The 12739-nt window shown below is 35.2% G+C and overlaps 1 protein-coding gene across 1 annotated transcript; it reads left to right on the top strand.

The window, feature by feature from the left end:
- Positions 1-9941: 9941 nt before the first annotated feature.
- LOC107623572 (oxygen-evolving enhancer protein 1, chloroplastic) lies at positions 9942-11538 on the top strand. The gene is made up of 2 exons (XM_016325926.3): positions 9942-10364; positions 10601-11538. The coding sequence occupies exons 1-2, from the start codon at positions 10122-10124 to the stop codon at positions 11357-11359; spliced, it is 1002 nt and encodes a 333-aa protein (XP_016181412.1). The 5' UTR covers positions 9942-10121; the 3' UTR covers positions 11360-11538.
- The last annotated feature ends 1201 nt before the right edge of the window (positions 11539-12739 follow it).

Genomic DNA, 12739 nt, shown 5'->3' on the forward strand with positions numbered 1-12739 from the left:
TGAGCATCTTGGTGAGAAATTTTCTCTCTATTAGTGTTCACAACCCCATTATATTTTGAGTCTAGAGAAAATTAATGCACAAAATAAATGTATAATTGATTATTTGGTGAAATTAGTTGATAGGAAAAATTTAATTTATGTTTCTAAATTGCTCCCACGGGAGGAGAACAGAGTTTCAGTGGTGGAGTATCTTGGTAAGATTTCAAGAAGATGGTCTGTAATTGTGGTGTATACTATTATGTTGATATTTTTGCTCTTTCATTTTTTGTAGGTGAAAAGTATTTGAGGGTGTCTGCAGCAAGTTTAAGAGCTCGTTTAAAAATAAAAAATATTGAGAAGGAAGGTTCGTCATCTAACCCGGATAGAGACGAAGAGGCTGAGGTTAATCAACCAGCCTCAAAGAGAAAAAACATTGTGTTTTAAAAAGAGATAAATTGGCTTGATGACCAAAGATACGGGTTACGACTTATATGTGAAAGTAAAAGAGATTCATGTAGAGGAGGTTACTGCTTTTGTTAATAAACAAGAGAAATTGCATGGTTTTTCGGAGGGAGGTGATGGATCTTCAGTTTGGGATCGCAATTTCTCTTTTATGGTCGTTGCTGATGAGGTTTTTCAATCAACATCCAACGTGATGTTAGTCAATGAAGTCTGTGATATTGGGGTTGATTAATATCTTCAGGTACAGTTTAATATTTATATAGTCAATAATATTCATGGATGTAGAGTGTAACATATTTTCTTTTGACTTAGTTCTCGGATTTCGGTTAGCAAGAATTGGCCGAAGTCAAGAAGAAAAACATAAAAAATGTTAGAGAAGAGTAATGATTCGAAGGGCTTGAAAGAAGATTTAGATTTGAAGAAGAAAATGATAGATGAGTTAAAAAATAATTTTGCAGAAGAAAAGGAACTAAAGGTGGTTAAGAGTTCTTATGAGAAATATGCAGAAAGAAGGTGATCTTTCTAGCATGAAAGATCAATTGATTGAAGTGACTGTGAAATTAAAAAATTTAGAGAAAAATAGAGAAACGGAGATTTTGGATGCCTTTGTCGAAGGTTTTGAACGAGCAATGACACAAGAAAAATTTTTGGTGCCAGACCATGATTTTTTCCCAAATGGATCTGGACAAATTAGTGTGCAATGGAATGCTCATGGATAATGATGATGTTGCTGAGGAAGGAAATGAAAATTCGGTAGATTGATTTTTAGTTCATGTTTGCATAATACTCTATTTTAATGCTTTTAAATGTTTGATAAGTTGTATTTTGAAGACATTCACTCTGTTTAATGAATGCAAAACTTTGGTCATTGATCTTGTGATGATTTAATTTTCATGATTATCAAACGTGTTGGTATGTTGGATTGATACAAATTTGGTTTATAAGTTTATCACTAATGGATAATGTTTTGACGATTTTGAATGTTTGATGTATTTTGAAGAAAGTTGATCCGGTAAATGAAGGAATCATGGTTACCGAATTTTTTATGGTTGATAATTACCAATGAGTTGGCAAAATTGAATTAGTAAAATTTAGTTAGGTTTTGTACCAAATTGAAAGTTTTTATCATTAATGGATAAAACTTCATTGGTTTTGAATATGTTATTAATAGGATATTGATTGATAGATATAAAGATGACGTATGCGTTGTAGTCTATTTTGATGAGCATAGGTCGGATATATAGAGATCATTTTATTGAATAATCAGTGTATAATTTGGTTTCATAAAACTGTAACAAAGTTGGCTAGACCTTTGGTTACAAAGGTGTAGGTAGGCATTCCTCGTTAAAATCTCTCCAAGCAAAACCTTCTTTAGAAAAATCTTGTGAGTAGGAAAAAGAGTACAAGTCTATCCTTGTCTTTTAACTATAATAAAGCTTTAAAGCAGAAATATTCCAGGTATTGGGTAAAACTGTACCATCTAAAGATTGAATACAATATGCTCCATTTTTGAAGACTTCAATAACTCGAAATGGACCTTCCCATTTAGCGGCTAGTTTCCCATGAGATGGAGGTCATCTTGCTTGTTCAGTTTTTCTGAGCACTAGGTCGTTCACTTGAAATTATAGGGGATGGACTTTTTTATTGTATCGTTGAGCTATATTGTGTTACATTACTCGGTGCCAGAAAGTAGCTATATCTCGAATTTCCTCGATAGAATCTAAGTCTATTCGCCGAGCTTCTAAATTTTGGTGATGATTGATGAGTTGAGTGCGTAATGATAATTGAGAAATCTCTAGAAGGATCATGGCCTCAGACCCATAAACCAAGCGTTAAGAAGTTTTCTTGGTGGTAGAATGTATAGGAGTATTGTATCCTCAAAGAATTTCTGGGATTAATTCGGCCCAAAGACCTTTAGCATCATCCGATTTTTTCCTTAAAATGTGCAAGACTTTATTTGCTGCTTTAGCTAATTTGTTAGTTTGTGGATGTTCAACCGAAGAAAAATATTGACGAATCTTAAAATTCTGTAAAAAAGAGGTGAAATTATGATAAACAAACTGGCGACCATTGTCAATGATAATATGTTGAGGTATACCAAATCTACATATAATACATTTCCAAACAAATGAAATCATTTTTTGAGATGTGATTTTAGTTAATGGTTGTGCCTCAATCCATTTAGAGAAATAATCAATAGCAACCACTAAAAATTTGATTTGACTTAGTGCAATAGGAAAAGGACTGAGAATGCATGTCAATGTAAAAGGGCCAACTTACTTCAAAATTATGTAAAAGCTCGGCTGGTACATGTATTAATGGAGCATGTTTCTGGCAGTCTATACAGGTCTTTACTTTGGCAAAACAATCTTTTTGTAAGCTCGAACAATAAAATCCTGTTCAAAGTATTTTTTGAAGATAAACTCTAAGCTCCGACGTGTGTACCACAGATTCTTTCATGAGCTTCTGCTAACACAAGATCGGCTGCCGACCTGTTTAAACATTTTAAAAGCAAACGAGTATAACATCGTTTATAGAGGGTATCATTCAACAAGCTAAAGAAAGAAGCCTGTTGCCAAAGTTTTTTTAGATCGTCTATGCCTGGTGGTATATTTTCAGTTTTCAAATACTGAATATAAGGCCATCGCCAATTATGAACTTGAGTAACACTTAAAATATCGGTTAGATTTATACTTGGTGTGACCAAGATAGATTGCAAAAGAGTTGAAGTGTGTGATTGTATACTTGCTAACTTAGATAAAATGTTAGCCCTATGATTTTGTTCTCTCGAAATATGATGAATTTCAAATTTGAAAAAACGAAAAATGAGAGATTTGACAATATCTAAATATTTAACCAAAAAAGGGTCTTTGACTTGAAATAATTGGATTACCTGTTGAACCACTAATAGAGAGTCACAATTTACCTTTAGCTCGGAAATGTGCAGCTCTATTGCTAACTTCAAGCCAGCTATGAGAGCCTCATATTTGGCTTGATTGTTACTTGCCTTAAAAGAAAAGTGTAAAGAATGTTCTAAGACAATTCCATTATCATTTTCAAGAAGGATTCCAGCTCCGCACCCTTGTGGGTTTAAAGCATAGTTCTGAAAACCGAACCGGACTGATCGGTTTAACCCGGTTAACCAAAAACGGTCACCAAGCCGGTCCGGGTGAGCTTATAAACCATCTGGAAAAAAATCGGTTATAGAACCGGTCGAACCGGTGGTTAATCGGTGAACCGGTAGAACCGTCTGATTTTTTGGAGGGTTTAACTTCCAAACGGCGCCGTTTTATCCCTTTTTTTAAAAAAAAAGGAAAAATTGAAAAACGGCAAAACTGAAGTGAACCCTAAAGACCTAAATCAATCCCTGTAAGGCCGTAACCCATATTTTTCACAAACTCATCTCTCCTCTCTTCTCTGAGAATCACGCAGCCACCAATCGCGCCGCAACTGCAGCCCGCCGCCACCGCATCCCGCAGCCACCACAGCGATGGGTTTGACCACCGCAGCCCCACTGCATCGTTGTCACTGCGGGGATTGCCTTCTCTGTGTTCGCCGGTGTCACGTCCTCTGTCGTCACCGTTGCTCACCGCCGGTAAGTAATACTGTGTTCCATGTTTCGCACTTCACAGCCATCTCCTCGGCATCTACTTCCTGCTCTGTTCCATGTTTTTGATTTTCTGTTCAAGTGTTTATGATTTTTTTTTTTATGAGGTTATTGTTTGCTGAGGTTATTAATTTAGTTTTTGCTGAGGTTATTGTTTGCTGAGGTTATTTTTTTCTGTTCTGATTTTCTGTTAAAGTGTTCATGATTTTTTTTTGTTGGGTTAGTACTTTTTTGCTGAGGTTATTAATTTATTTGTTATTCTATTCATGATTTTGTTGCTAAGGTTATTGTTTGCTGGTTTAGTAAGTGTTTGCTGATGTTATTAATTTATTTGTTATTCTATTCATGATTTGGTTGCTGAGGTTATTGTTTGCTGGTTTAGTAATTGTTTGCTGAGGTTATTGATTGCTGGTTTAGTTTTATTGTGGGGTTGGCTGAGTTAATTTTGTTCATAATTTTCTGTGGGGTTTGCTGATTTTACTAGGGAGTTTGTTGATTTAAGTTTTACTGTGGAGTTTGTGGAGTTTGCTGAGTTTTACTAGTGTAGACGAGGTTTCTATCAACTTTGAGAGGAACAAGAGCAGGGTATTGATTAGAGTTTAGGCTTTTAAGTTTCTTGTTGAGATTCTGTGCAAAAGCTGAGTCATTTCTAGCAGGAAGTTGAAGTTGAGGAAGAGAAGGGATCAGTATTTGAGATGCCTTTGTATTGGAATATAGCTGTGGTGGTTTTGTTGTCAACTGAGATTGGAGCATCCATAAAGACCCTTTGTAGCCATGAAGTACCTGCTTGGAACAATGTTGGCATGGACTAAAACATGTGGTTTGCCCTAGTCCAATTAGTATGGAACTTGTGGTGAATGGTTTTGTTAAAAATTGATGGATAATAGTTGATGGTGTTTTATTAAATTTTCTGAAATAGTTTTATTGATGATTGATTATGTTTTTTTTTAATATTTGAAATTATATATTTAATTTTTAATAATTTTATTTAATATTTAATTAAACCGGTTGAACCCCAGTCGAACCACTAAACCAGTGAACCAGTCACACTATCGGTTCATTGACCGGTTTGGTTCTTGCAACCTTGGTTTAAAGCACCATCAATATAAAGGGTCCATTCACTGAAGTGATCCTCGGAGTTAGGAGCATTAAATTCGACAATGAAGTCTGTTAAATATTGTGATTTGATTGATCCTCGACTTTGATATCCAATGTCAAAATCAAAGAGCTCTACAGACCATTTTATAAGTCGGCCAACTAACTCTAGTTTAGTAAGCACCTATCGTAACAGTTGCTTGGTCTGAATGTTAATCACATGACTTTGAAAATAAGGTCGGAGATGTCTAGCTGAAAATACCAAAGCCAGGGCGAGCTTTTCTATTTTTGTATAACAAAGCTCGGTATGTTGTAGTGATTTGCTGACAAAGTACACAGGGTGTTGGACTTTGTTCCTTTCTGTAACAAGAACAGAGCTAATTGCCCAATCAGTGATGGATAAATAAACACAAAGCTCCTCCCTATGCTCAGGTTTTTGTAAGATGGGGTTTTTAAAAGAATAGCTTTAATATTTGTAAAAGCATTTTCACATGCATCATCCGAATTAAAATTATTTTCCTTTTTCAGTGTTTGAAAGAAGCAAGAAGATTTAGAATCTAAACAAGGTAAAAATCTTGATAAAGCAGCAAGTCTTTCTGTTAATAATTGGACCTTCTTTATTGTTCGAGGACTCTTCATCTCTAGCACAGCTCGATATTTGTCAGGATTGGCTTCTATACCTCGGCTTGTAAGCAAGAAACCAAGAAATTTACCTCCTTAGACACCAAAAGCACATTTTTCAGGATTCAATTGCACGTTGTACTGTCTGATTTGAGCAAAAATTTCAATAAGGTCAGCCACGTGAGGTTCACCAATCTTTGTCTTGGCCACCATGTCATCAACATAGACTTCCATGTTTTGACCAATTTGTTTGGCAAATACCTTATCCATAAGTCGTTGATATATAACCTCTGCATTCTTAAGACCAAAAGGCATGACTTTATAACAAAATTACTATATTCAGTTATAAAAGAAGTTTTATCTTGATCTGAGGGATGCATCAAAATCTAGTTGTAACTAGAATATGCATCCATGAAGCTTAAAGTTCTAAAACCAGAGGCATTATCGATCAGAGTGTCGATAGAGGGTAAAGGATATACATCCTTTGAGCAACATTTATTCAAATCAGTAAAATCGACGTACATGCGCTATTTACCATTATACTTTTTTACCATGACCACATTAGCTAGCTAAATTGTAAACCTTATTTCACATATGAAACCTGCATCAATGAGTTTTTTGGTTTTCTCTAAAGATGTTTGTCGCTTATCTATGCCAAGGTTGCATTTTTTTGTGTTATAGGTCGGACAGACGGATTGAGTGTCAGCTTGTGAGAAATTACCGAAAGGTCGATGCTTCGCATATCTATAGGAGTCCATGCAAATAGATCTGCATTTCGTTGAAGGAATTGTCAGAGTTCATCTTTTTCGTGTTCCTGCAGAACTGTACCTACATAGGTGAACTTATTTGGATCATTAGTCAAAGAAATCTTTTGGAATTCCTCCATTAGGGTAGGTCGGTCCTAGAGCTCGGCCCATGGATCCAACTTGGCTAATGATGGAAGATTAATCGAATTTTGAACAGCATTAATCTGTGCACCTATAGCTCGGTTAGAAGCAGACGTTCTCATATTGACATTGTAGCATTGTCGAGCTTCATGGTGGTCACTATGGATGGTGGCAATAAGGGGTTCCTTCACATGAAAAAATTGACACACAGATGAATTGTAGATACTATAGCACCAAACTTATTCAAAAAAGGACGGCCAAGTATTAAGTTATATGGACTGAAACAATCAACAACAAGATATTGGGTATCTAAACTCTTGGTTAGAGGATTTTCACCCAGTATAGTTTGTAACTGCACAGATCCTAAAACTAGTACACGTTCACCTGAAAACCCCACTAAGTCTCCAGTGGACGGATGTAGAATGTGATTTCTCAGCGTCATCTTTTGAAATGTAGAGCAACAAAGGACATTTGTGCTGCTTCCGAGATCCAGAAGTGCTTTCCCAACAATTAGATCCCCCAATTGAATATAGATCACGGATCATCTAAGTTGGTTACAGTTGTATTAAAATTATATAGTTTTAGTACCATCTCCAGAAAGGTAGGAAGAGGTTGAGGATTATTGACAACACTGTATACTAAGAGCATAGCTCAGTAGGTGCATTTATGAGCAGAGCTTGTAATTCCACCACCAGCAAAGCCCCTAGATATGCAATTGATAACACCTCGGGGTTGATCAAATTGAGTCTGCATGATTTTATCCTTTTAACGAGAAACTTTTCTGGCAGAAGAGTGGTTGGTAGAGTTTCCTGTGCGCTTTTGAATGTGGCCGCTGATTTATTTGTCTAAATGCCCCTGCCAAGCTAATCGTTCTAGCAGGTCTGTGGCCATAATACATTCGTCAGTAGTGTGTCCATGATTTTTATGAAAGGTACAATACTTCGACTTATCCATATTCTTCACATCTAGATAATTTCCAGCCTTCCGATGAGCTTTAATGAGTTTTGCATTCAGTATCTCCTTTATTTATTTCTTCCCTCTTAGTATTAAATTGTATGCAAGAATCATAACGTGGTGTTAACCGAAAAGGCTTCTTACTGTCCCGAGCTTTATCATTGTCTTTATGATTGTTGCTTTTTTCTGACCTCCGAGCTTGCCAAAGCTTTTCAATCTCCATTTGTCCTCTGGCTTTCTCTCGAAACTCAACCAAGGTTCTCAGCTTAGCGACGGTGATAGTTTCTTGAAACTTCCCCGGGCAAAATCCACTCTTAATAGCATGTAAGTGCACTTCGGGATGGAGGTTTGGAACGCTCATAGCCACCTTAGTGAATTGGGTAACATATTCTCAAAGGTTTTCATGTTGTCTCTGGTTTGATTGTGTTTAGATAATCACACAAATAAATAGAAGATGCAGCAAATTGATTTTCAAATAGTTTAGCTAGCTCCTGAAAATGTGAAATAGATTTTGCAGAAAAAGAAGAAAATCAATAAAGTGTAGGGCCGTCTAAAAAAGTAGGAAAACAACGATATAAAATAGGGTCAGAAGCACCGTTTACTATCATTATGGAATGAAATTTTTTTACGTGTTTTTTCGGATCTCCCATACCATCATAAGGAGTTAAAGTCATTAGTAATGCAAAGTTTTTGGGTAATTGAAAATTTATGACATCTGTGGTGAATGAACCAACTGCGGTGTCCAATTCAGCTTCTTCATTGGCTAGTTGATCCTCCTCTGGTTCCTGAGTTTCAGAAACATAAGTTGGATCAGAGTTTGCTTCCTCATCATTCGATTGTTCGTGGTGATCATCATTATGAGTTATCCGAGCATTGGTAAGCTCGGCTATTTGATTTGTCATTCTTTGATTTTCTTCCGCCATGCGCTGATTAGCCTGTTGTAATTTTGTTACCATCTGAAGAAGTTCGAATGGCGTTGGAGGAGGTCGATCAGTCATAAGCAAATTTGAAAGTTTTGGAGCTTAAAGAAAAAGTTTTAAATCTTTGGCCAACGGTGGGTGCCAATTGTTCTTATGAAGGTTGGTTGTGGTATAGCTCGTCCTCCGAAGATTATCTTGTAGTCTTCAGTCGGGATGAGTTATACATCGGTACCAAGAGAACACAGAGGTGGACACCTACAGAAGATACTTTGACGCTCAAGTTAGTATATGAGTAATCAATTATTCGTTCTTGTAATATCTAGATCGGTTTCTTACCTCCTTTTTTATATTTGGGACAAGTATCAATAGTCGTTTAACCAATTGATTTACCTTAATGGAAATAAAGGCATTATAGAGCATTTTGATATAGTTTTTATGTTTGTCATTGATAACCGATCTATAACGTTTATAGCCGAATTATAATATGTAACCGAATTATAATAAACATATCAATATCTATTAATATTATTTTTTTAATAAATATTTATAGTATAAAATAGTATAATAGGTATAAACTAATCAATAAATTATTGAAATTTAAAATTAATAGTTATTTTAATATAAAAATAAAATAAAAATATTCATAATAAAAATAATAAAATATTTATTATTTTTATTTTATATTATTTTAGAATAGTTTGATTATTAGAATAGTTTGATTATTCTTAAATTGTTAGTAAAAAATATATTTTTTAAATTTTAATTTTAAATTTTAATTATTTTATATTTTATATTTATAATTTATATAGAATCGAATTAACCGGTTTAACCAATAGTTCCTCGGTTAAATCAATCAGCTAAGGAGACCACTTCGATAAAGATACTAAAAATATATTTTTAAAAAAAAATGTTTACATGTGTCATGATATTATTGGACATCTTTATTAAATCGGTTAATAATTTATTTTTTAATAAACCAGAATAAAATCGGTTTATTATAGCAACAATAATAAATCCAATTGTCCACAGTCCACACTATAATTATTAGACCCGATTTGATCCGACCGATTTACATAATCTAAACCGAATTATATTTAAATTTTTTGATAAAAAGACAAATATATCTCTGATTTTTATTTTTAAAAAAACAAAAAAAACCATGATACAATGGATTATGTTGGTCGGTTCGACCGAATCTAATAATAATTGAGTTTATTATTATTCTTATAAAAAAATCAATTTTATTTTAATTTGTTAAGAAATTCAAAAATAATCAATTTATTAATACGTCCAATAATAATGCGACACATAAATATCTTTACAAAAAGATGTTTTACGCGTCTTTATGGGAGCATCCTCCATAACTCGATAGAAAACTGAAAACCATGTTATTTAATAGGAAAAGTATTTAGAATCATCCCACGTAAGGCAGATACATTAGCTTGAAGGAACCAATAGGCGATGACCTTATCCTATCGAAATCTTACTCGCACCACAGCCACCAAATAATATTGTGGCTTCTCGATTCTCCACCAACACACAGAAACACTAAAAACCGAAACACACCGTCTTCAACAGAGATAGAAGCAACTAACAATGGCAGCGTCACTTCAAGCAGCGGCTACACTGATGCAATCCCCCAAGTTGGGCATCAATGGCCGCAACAGCACTCTTCACCTGAAGCCCACTCACTCCCTTTCAAAAGCCTTCAGTTTGGAACCCGTTGACTCCAAACTCACTTGCTCTCTTCAGACTGATCTCAAGGACTTGGCTCTCAAATGTGTTGAGGCCACCAAAGTTGCAGGATTTGCCCTTGCCACCTCTGCTCTCGTTGTTTCTGTATGTCTCTTCTTTGCTTGAATCTTTTTATTCTTCAATACTTTCGGTTATGTTATCATGTTTTGTTATTTTCTAGGAGCGATTCTGAATAAATATATAATAATATACTGTCCAACTTGATTAGAGTGCTAATTAATGTGACAGTTCTATATTTCCATACATACGCCTTAATAGGTTAATTTGTTGAATTTTGGTTAATTGCAATCATGATCTTAGTCACTATAATTATTGTGAAGGGAGCAAGTGCAGAAGGTGTTCCAAAGAGATTAACCTACGATGAAATCCAGAGTAAGACATACTTGGAAGTGAAGGGGACAGGAACCGCAAACCAATGCCCAACAATAGAAGGCGGAGTGGAATCATTCGCCTTCAAGCCAGGCAAGTACAATGCCAAGAAATTCTGTCTTGAGCCGACTTCCTTCACTGTCAAGGCAGAGGGTGTCACCAAGAATTCTCCTCTGGAATTCCAAAACACCAAGCTCATGACACGTCTTACCTACACCCTCGATGAGATTGAGGGACCCTTCGAGGTGTCCTCTGATGGCACCGTGAAATTTGAGGAGAAGGACGGCATTGACTACGCTGCAGTGACTGTTCAGCTCCCAGGAGGAGAGCGCGTGCCGTTCCTCTTCACCATCAAGCAGTTGGTGGCATCAGGGAAGCCAGACAACTTTGGTGGGGAGTTTTTGGTGCCGTCTTACCGTGGAAGCTCTTTCCTGGACCCTAAGGGAAGAGGTGCTTCCACTGGGTACGACAATGCAGTAGCATTGCCGGCAGGTGGAAGAGGAGACGAGGAAGAACTCGCTAAGGAGAACAACAAGAGTGCTTCATCATCCAAAGGGAAGATCACGTTGAGCGTGACGCAGAGCAAGCCAGAGACTGGAGAAGTTATTGGTGTGTTTGAGAGCATTCAACCATCAGACACTGATTTGGGTGCCAAAGCTCCAAAGGATGTTAAGATCCAAGGAGTGTGGTATGCTCAGCTTGAGTCATAGACTTGTTTTATATGGTTTAATTTGTGTCTTATTTGATTTAGATTTTGTTTGTAACTCCCACACGGTGTTGCTGCTGCTGCATCGATCTCTTGTGGAATCGTGAACAATGAGAGGTTTATCATGTTTGTATATTATATTGACTTCAAATATAATGCTTCAAATTGTGGTCTATTCTACAATTCTCGGTGTGCAATTCTGGATCATCAAAACTGGTCCTAATATCATGTCACGTAAAATTTCTTTCGAAAGCTTAATCTAGTATACAAAAGCCAACAAATTCTTCTCCGTTTGTTGTGCTCTCTAGAAGATCTATAGGATAATCTCCATTTTTAGAGATTTTTAGCATATATCATGTTGATACTTTTTAACTTGATTATTTACCTGTCAATATTAAAAATAATTTTAAGCATTATGATCCAAATAATATTTATTTAATTATAATTTATTTTAATATAAAGATCGACAAACATAAATCATGTTAATACAAATTTATTTTTCATCAAAATCAAAATTTACAAAATCAATTTTATGTATACTCCCCGTTTTTAAACTATAATCAACATGCACTAAGTTGCACCTTGTTTTAGAATCAGAATGTGATGCAAGTTGATATCAGAAGGCATAGTATCTATAATACATGCAAGGTTGCGTGACATTCTGCATCAAAGAATAATTATCCAAATCATTACTTAAAAATTTTAAAAATAAATATTTTAATTTTAAAAAAATTAATACACAGATTAATTTTTGATATTTTTTTCATCAGACATAATTGTCTTAGATTTATTTTCCAATATGATTACTAACAAAAATTACTGAATTAACATATTAATTTATAAGCAATGTTAGGGGATCAATAAATTTTGTAATTAGTAGCCATCAAATAGCCATCAATAATAATTTAATGGTGTAAAATTGGTGTGAGATTTCATCTAATGGCTCACCTTTCTCTTGCTGGTTACATGCTGGCCAAAATTCAATAAAATTGCTGCCCTTAAACATTTTCTTAATTTATACATGTGTCTGTAATAAGTGTTCACATATACAAAGAGAACAAAAGTCTCTAGTCATTTAATAAAAAACATTGTCATATGGTGTCTTCTGAGATCGAAAGTCCCGTTCTTCATCCTTGAAACTTTATGTTAAAACCCTAGTTCATCATATGCTCGAATCGAAGCCTCTAGGTTCAGTTGTAATGACGCCAAGCAAAGGAACTTCATCTTCTTCAAATCGCCATGGAGGGAGATACCGTGGCTCTAATGGCAGCAGTAGTCTCGAACATGGTGACATGAGCAGCCTAGACAAACTTGAAATGTCAACACCCAAAATACTTATGTGGTTTACAAATTACTCCGTATTAAATTTACAAATTACAAGAGA

This window comes from Arachis ipaensis, chromosome B1 (genome assembly GCF_059453495.1).
Source record: "Arachis ipaensis isolate K30076 ecotype BB chromosome B1, ASM5945349v1, whole genome shotgun sequence".
Taxonomy (NCBI): Eukaryota; Viridiplantae; Streptophyta; class Magnoliopsida; order Fabales; family Fabaceae; genus Arachis; species Arachis ipaensis.

Coding starts and splice junctions, on each gene's coding strand:
- LOC107623572 (XM_016325926.3), top strand. CDS start 10,122: ATGGCAGCGTCACTTCAAGCAGCGGCTACACTGATGCAATCCCCCAAG. Junction 10,365..10,600: donor CCTCTGCTCTCGTTGTTTCT/GTATGTCTCTTC, acceptor ATTATTGTGAAG/GGAGCAAGTGCAGAAGGTGT.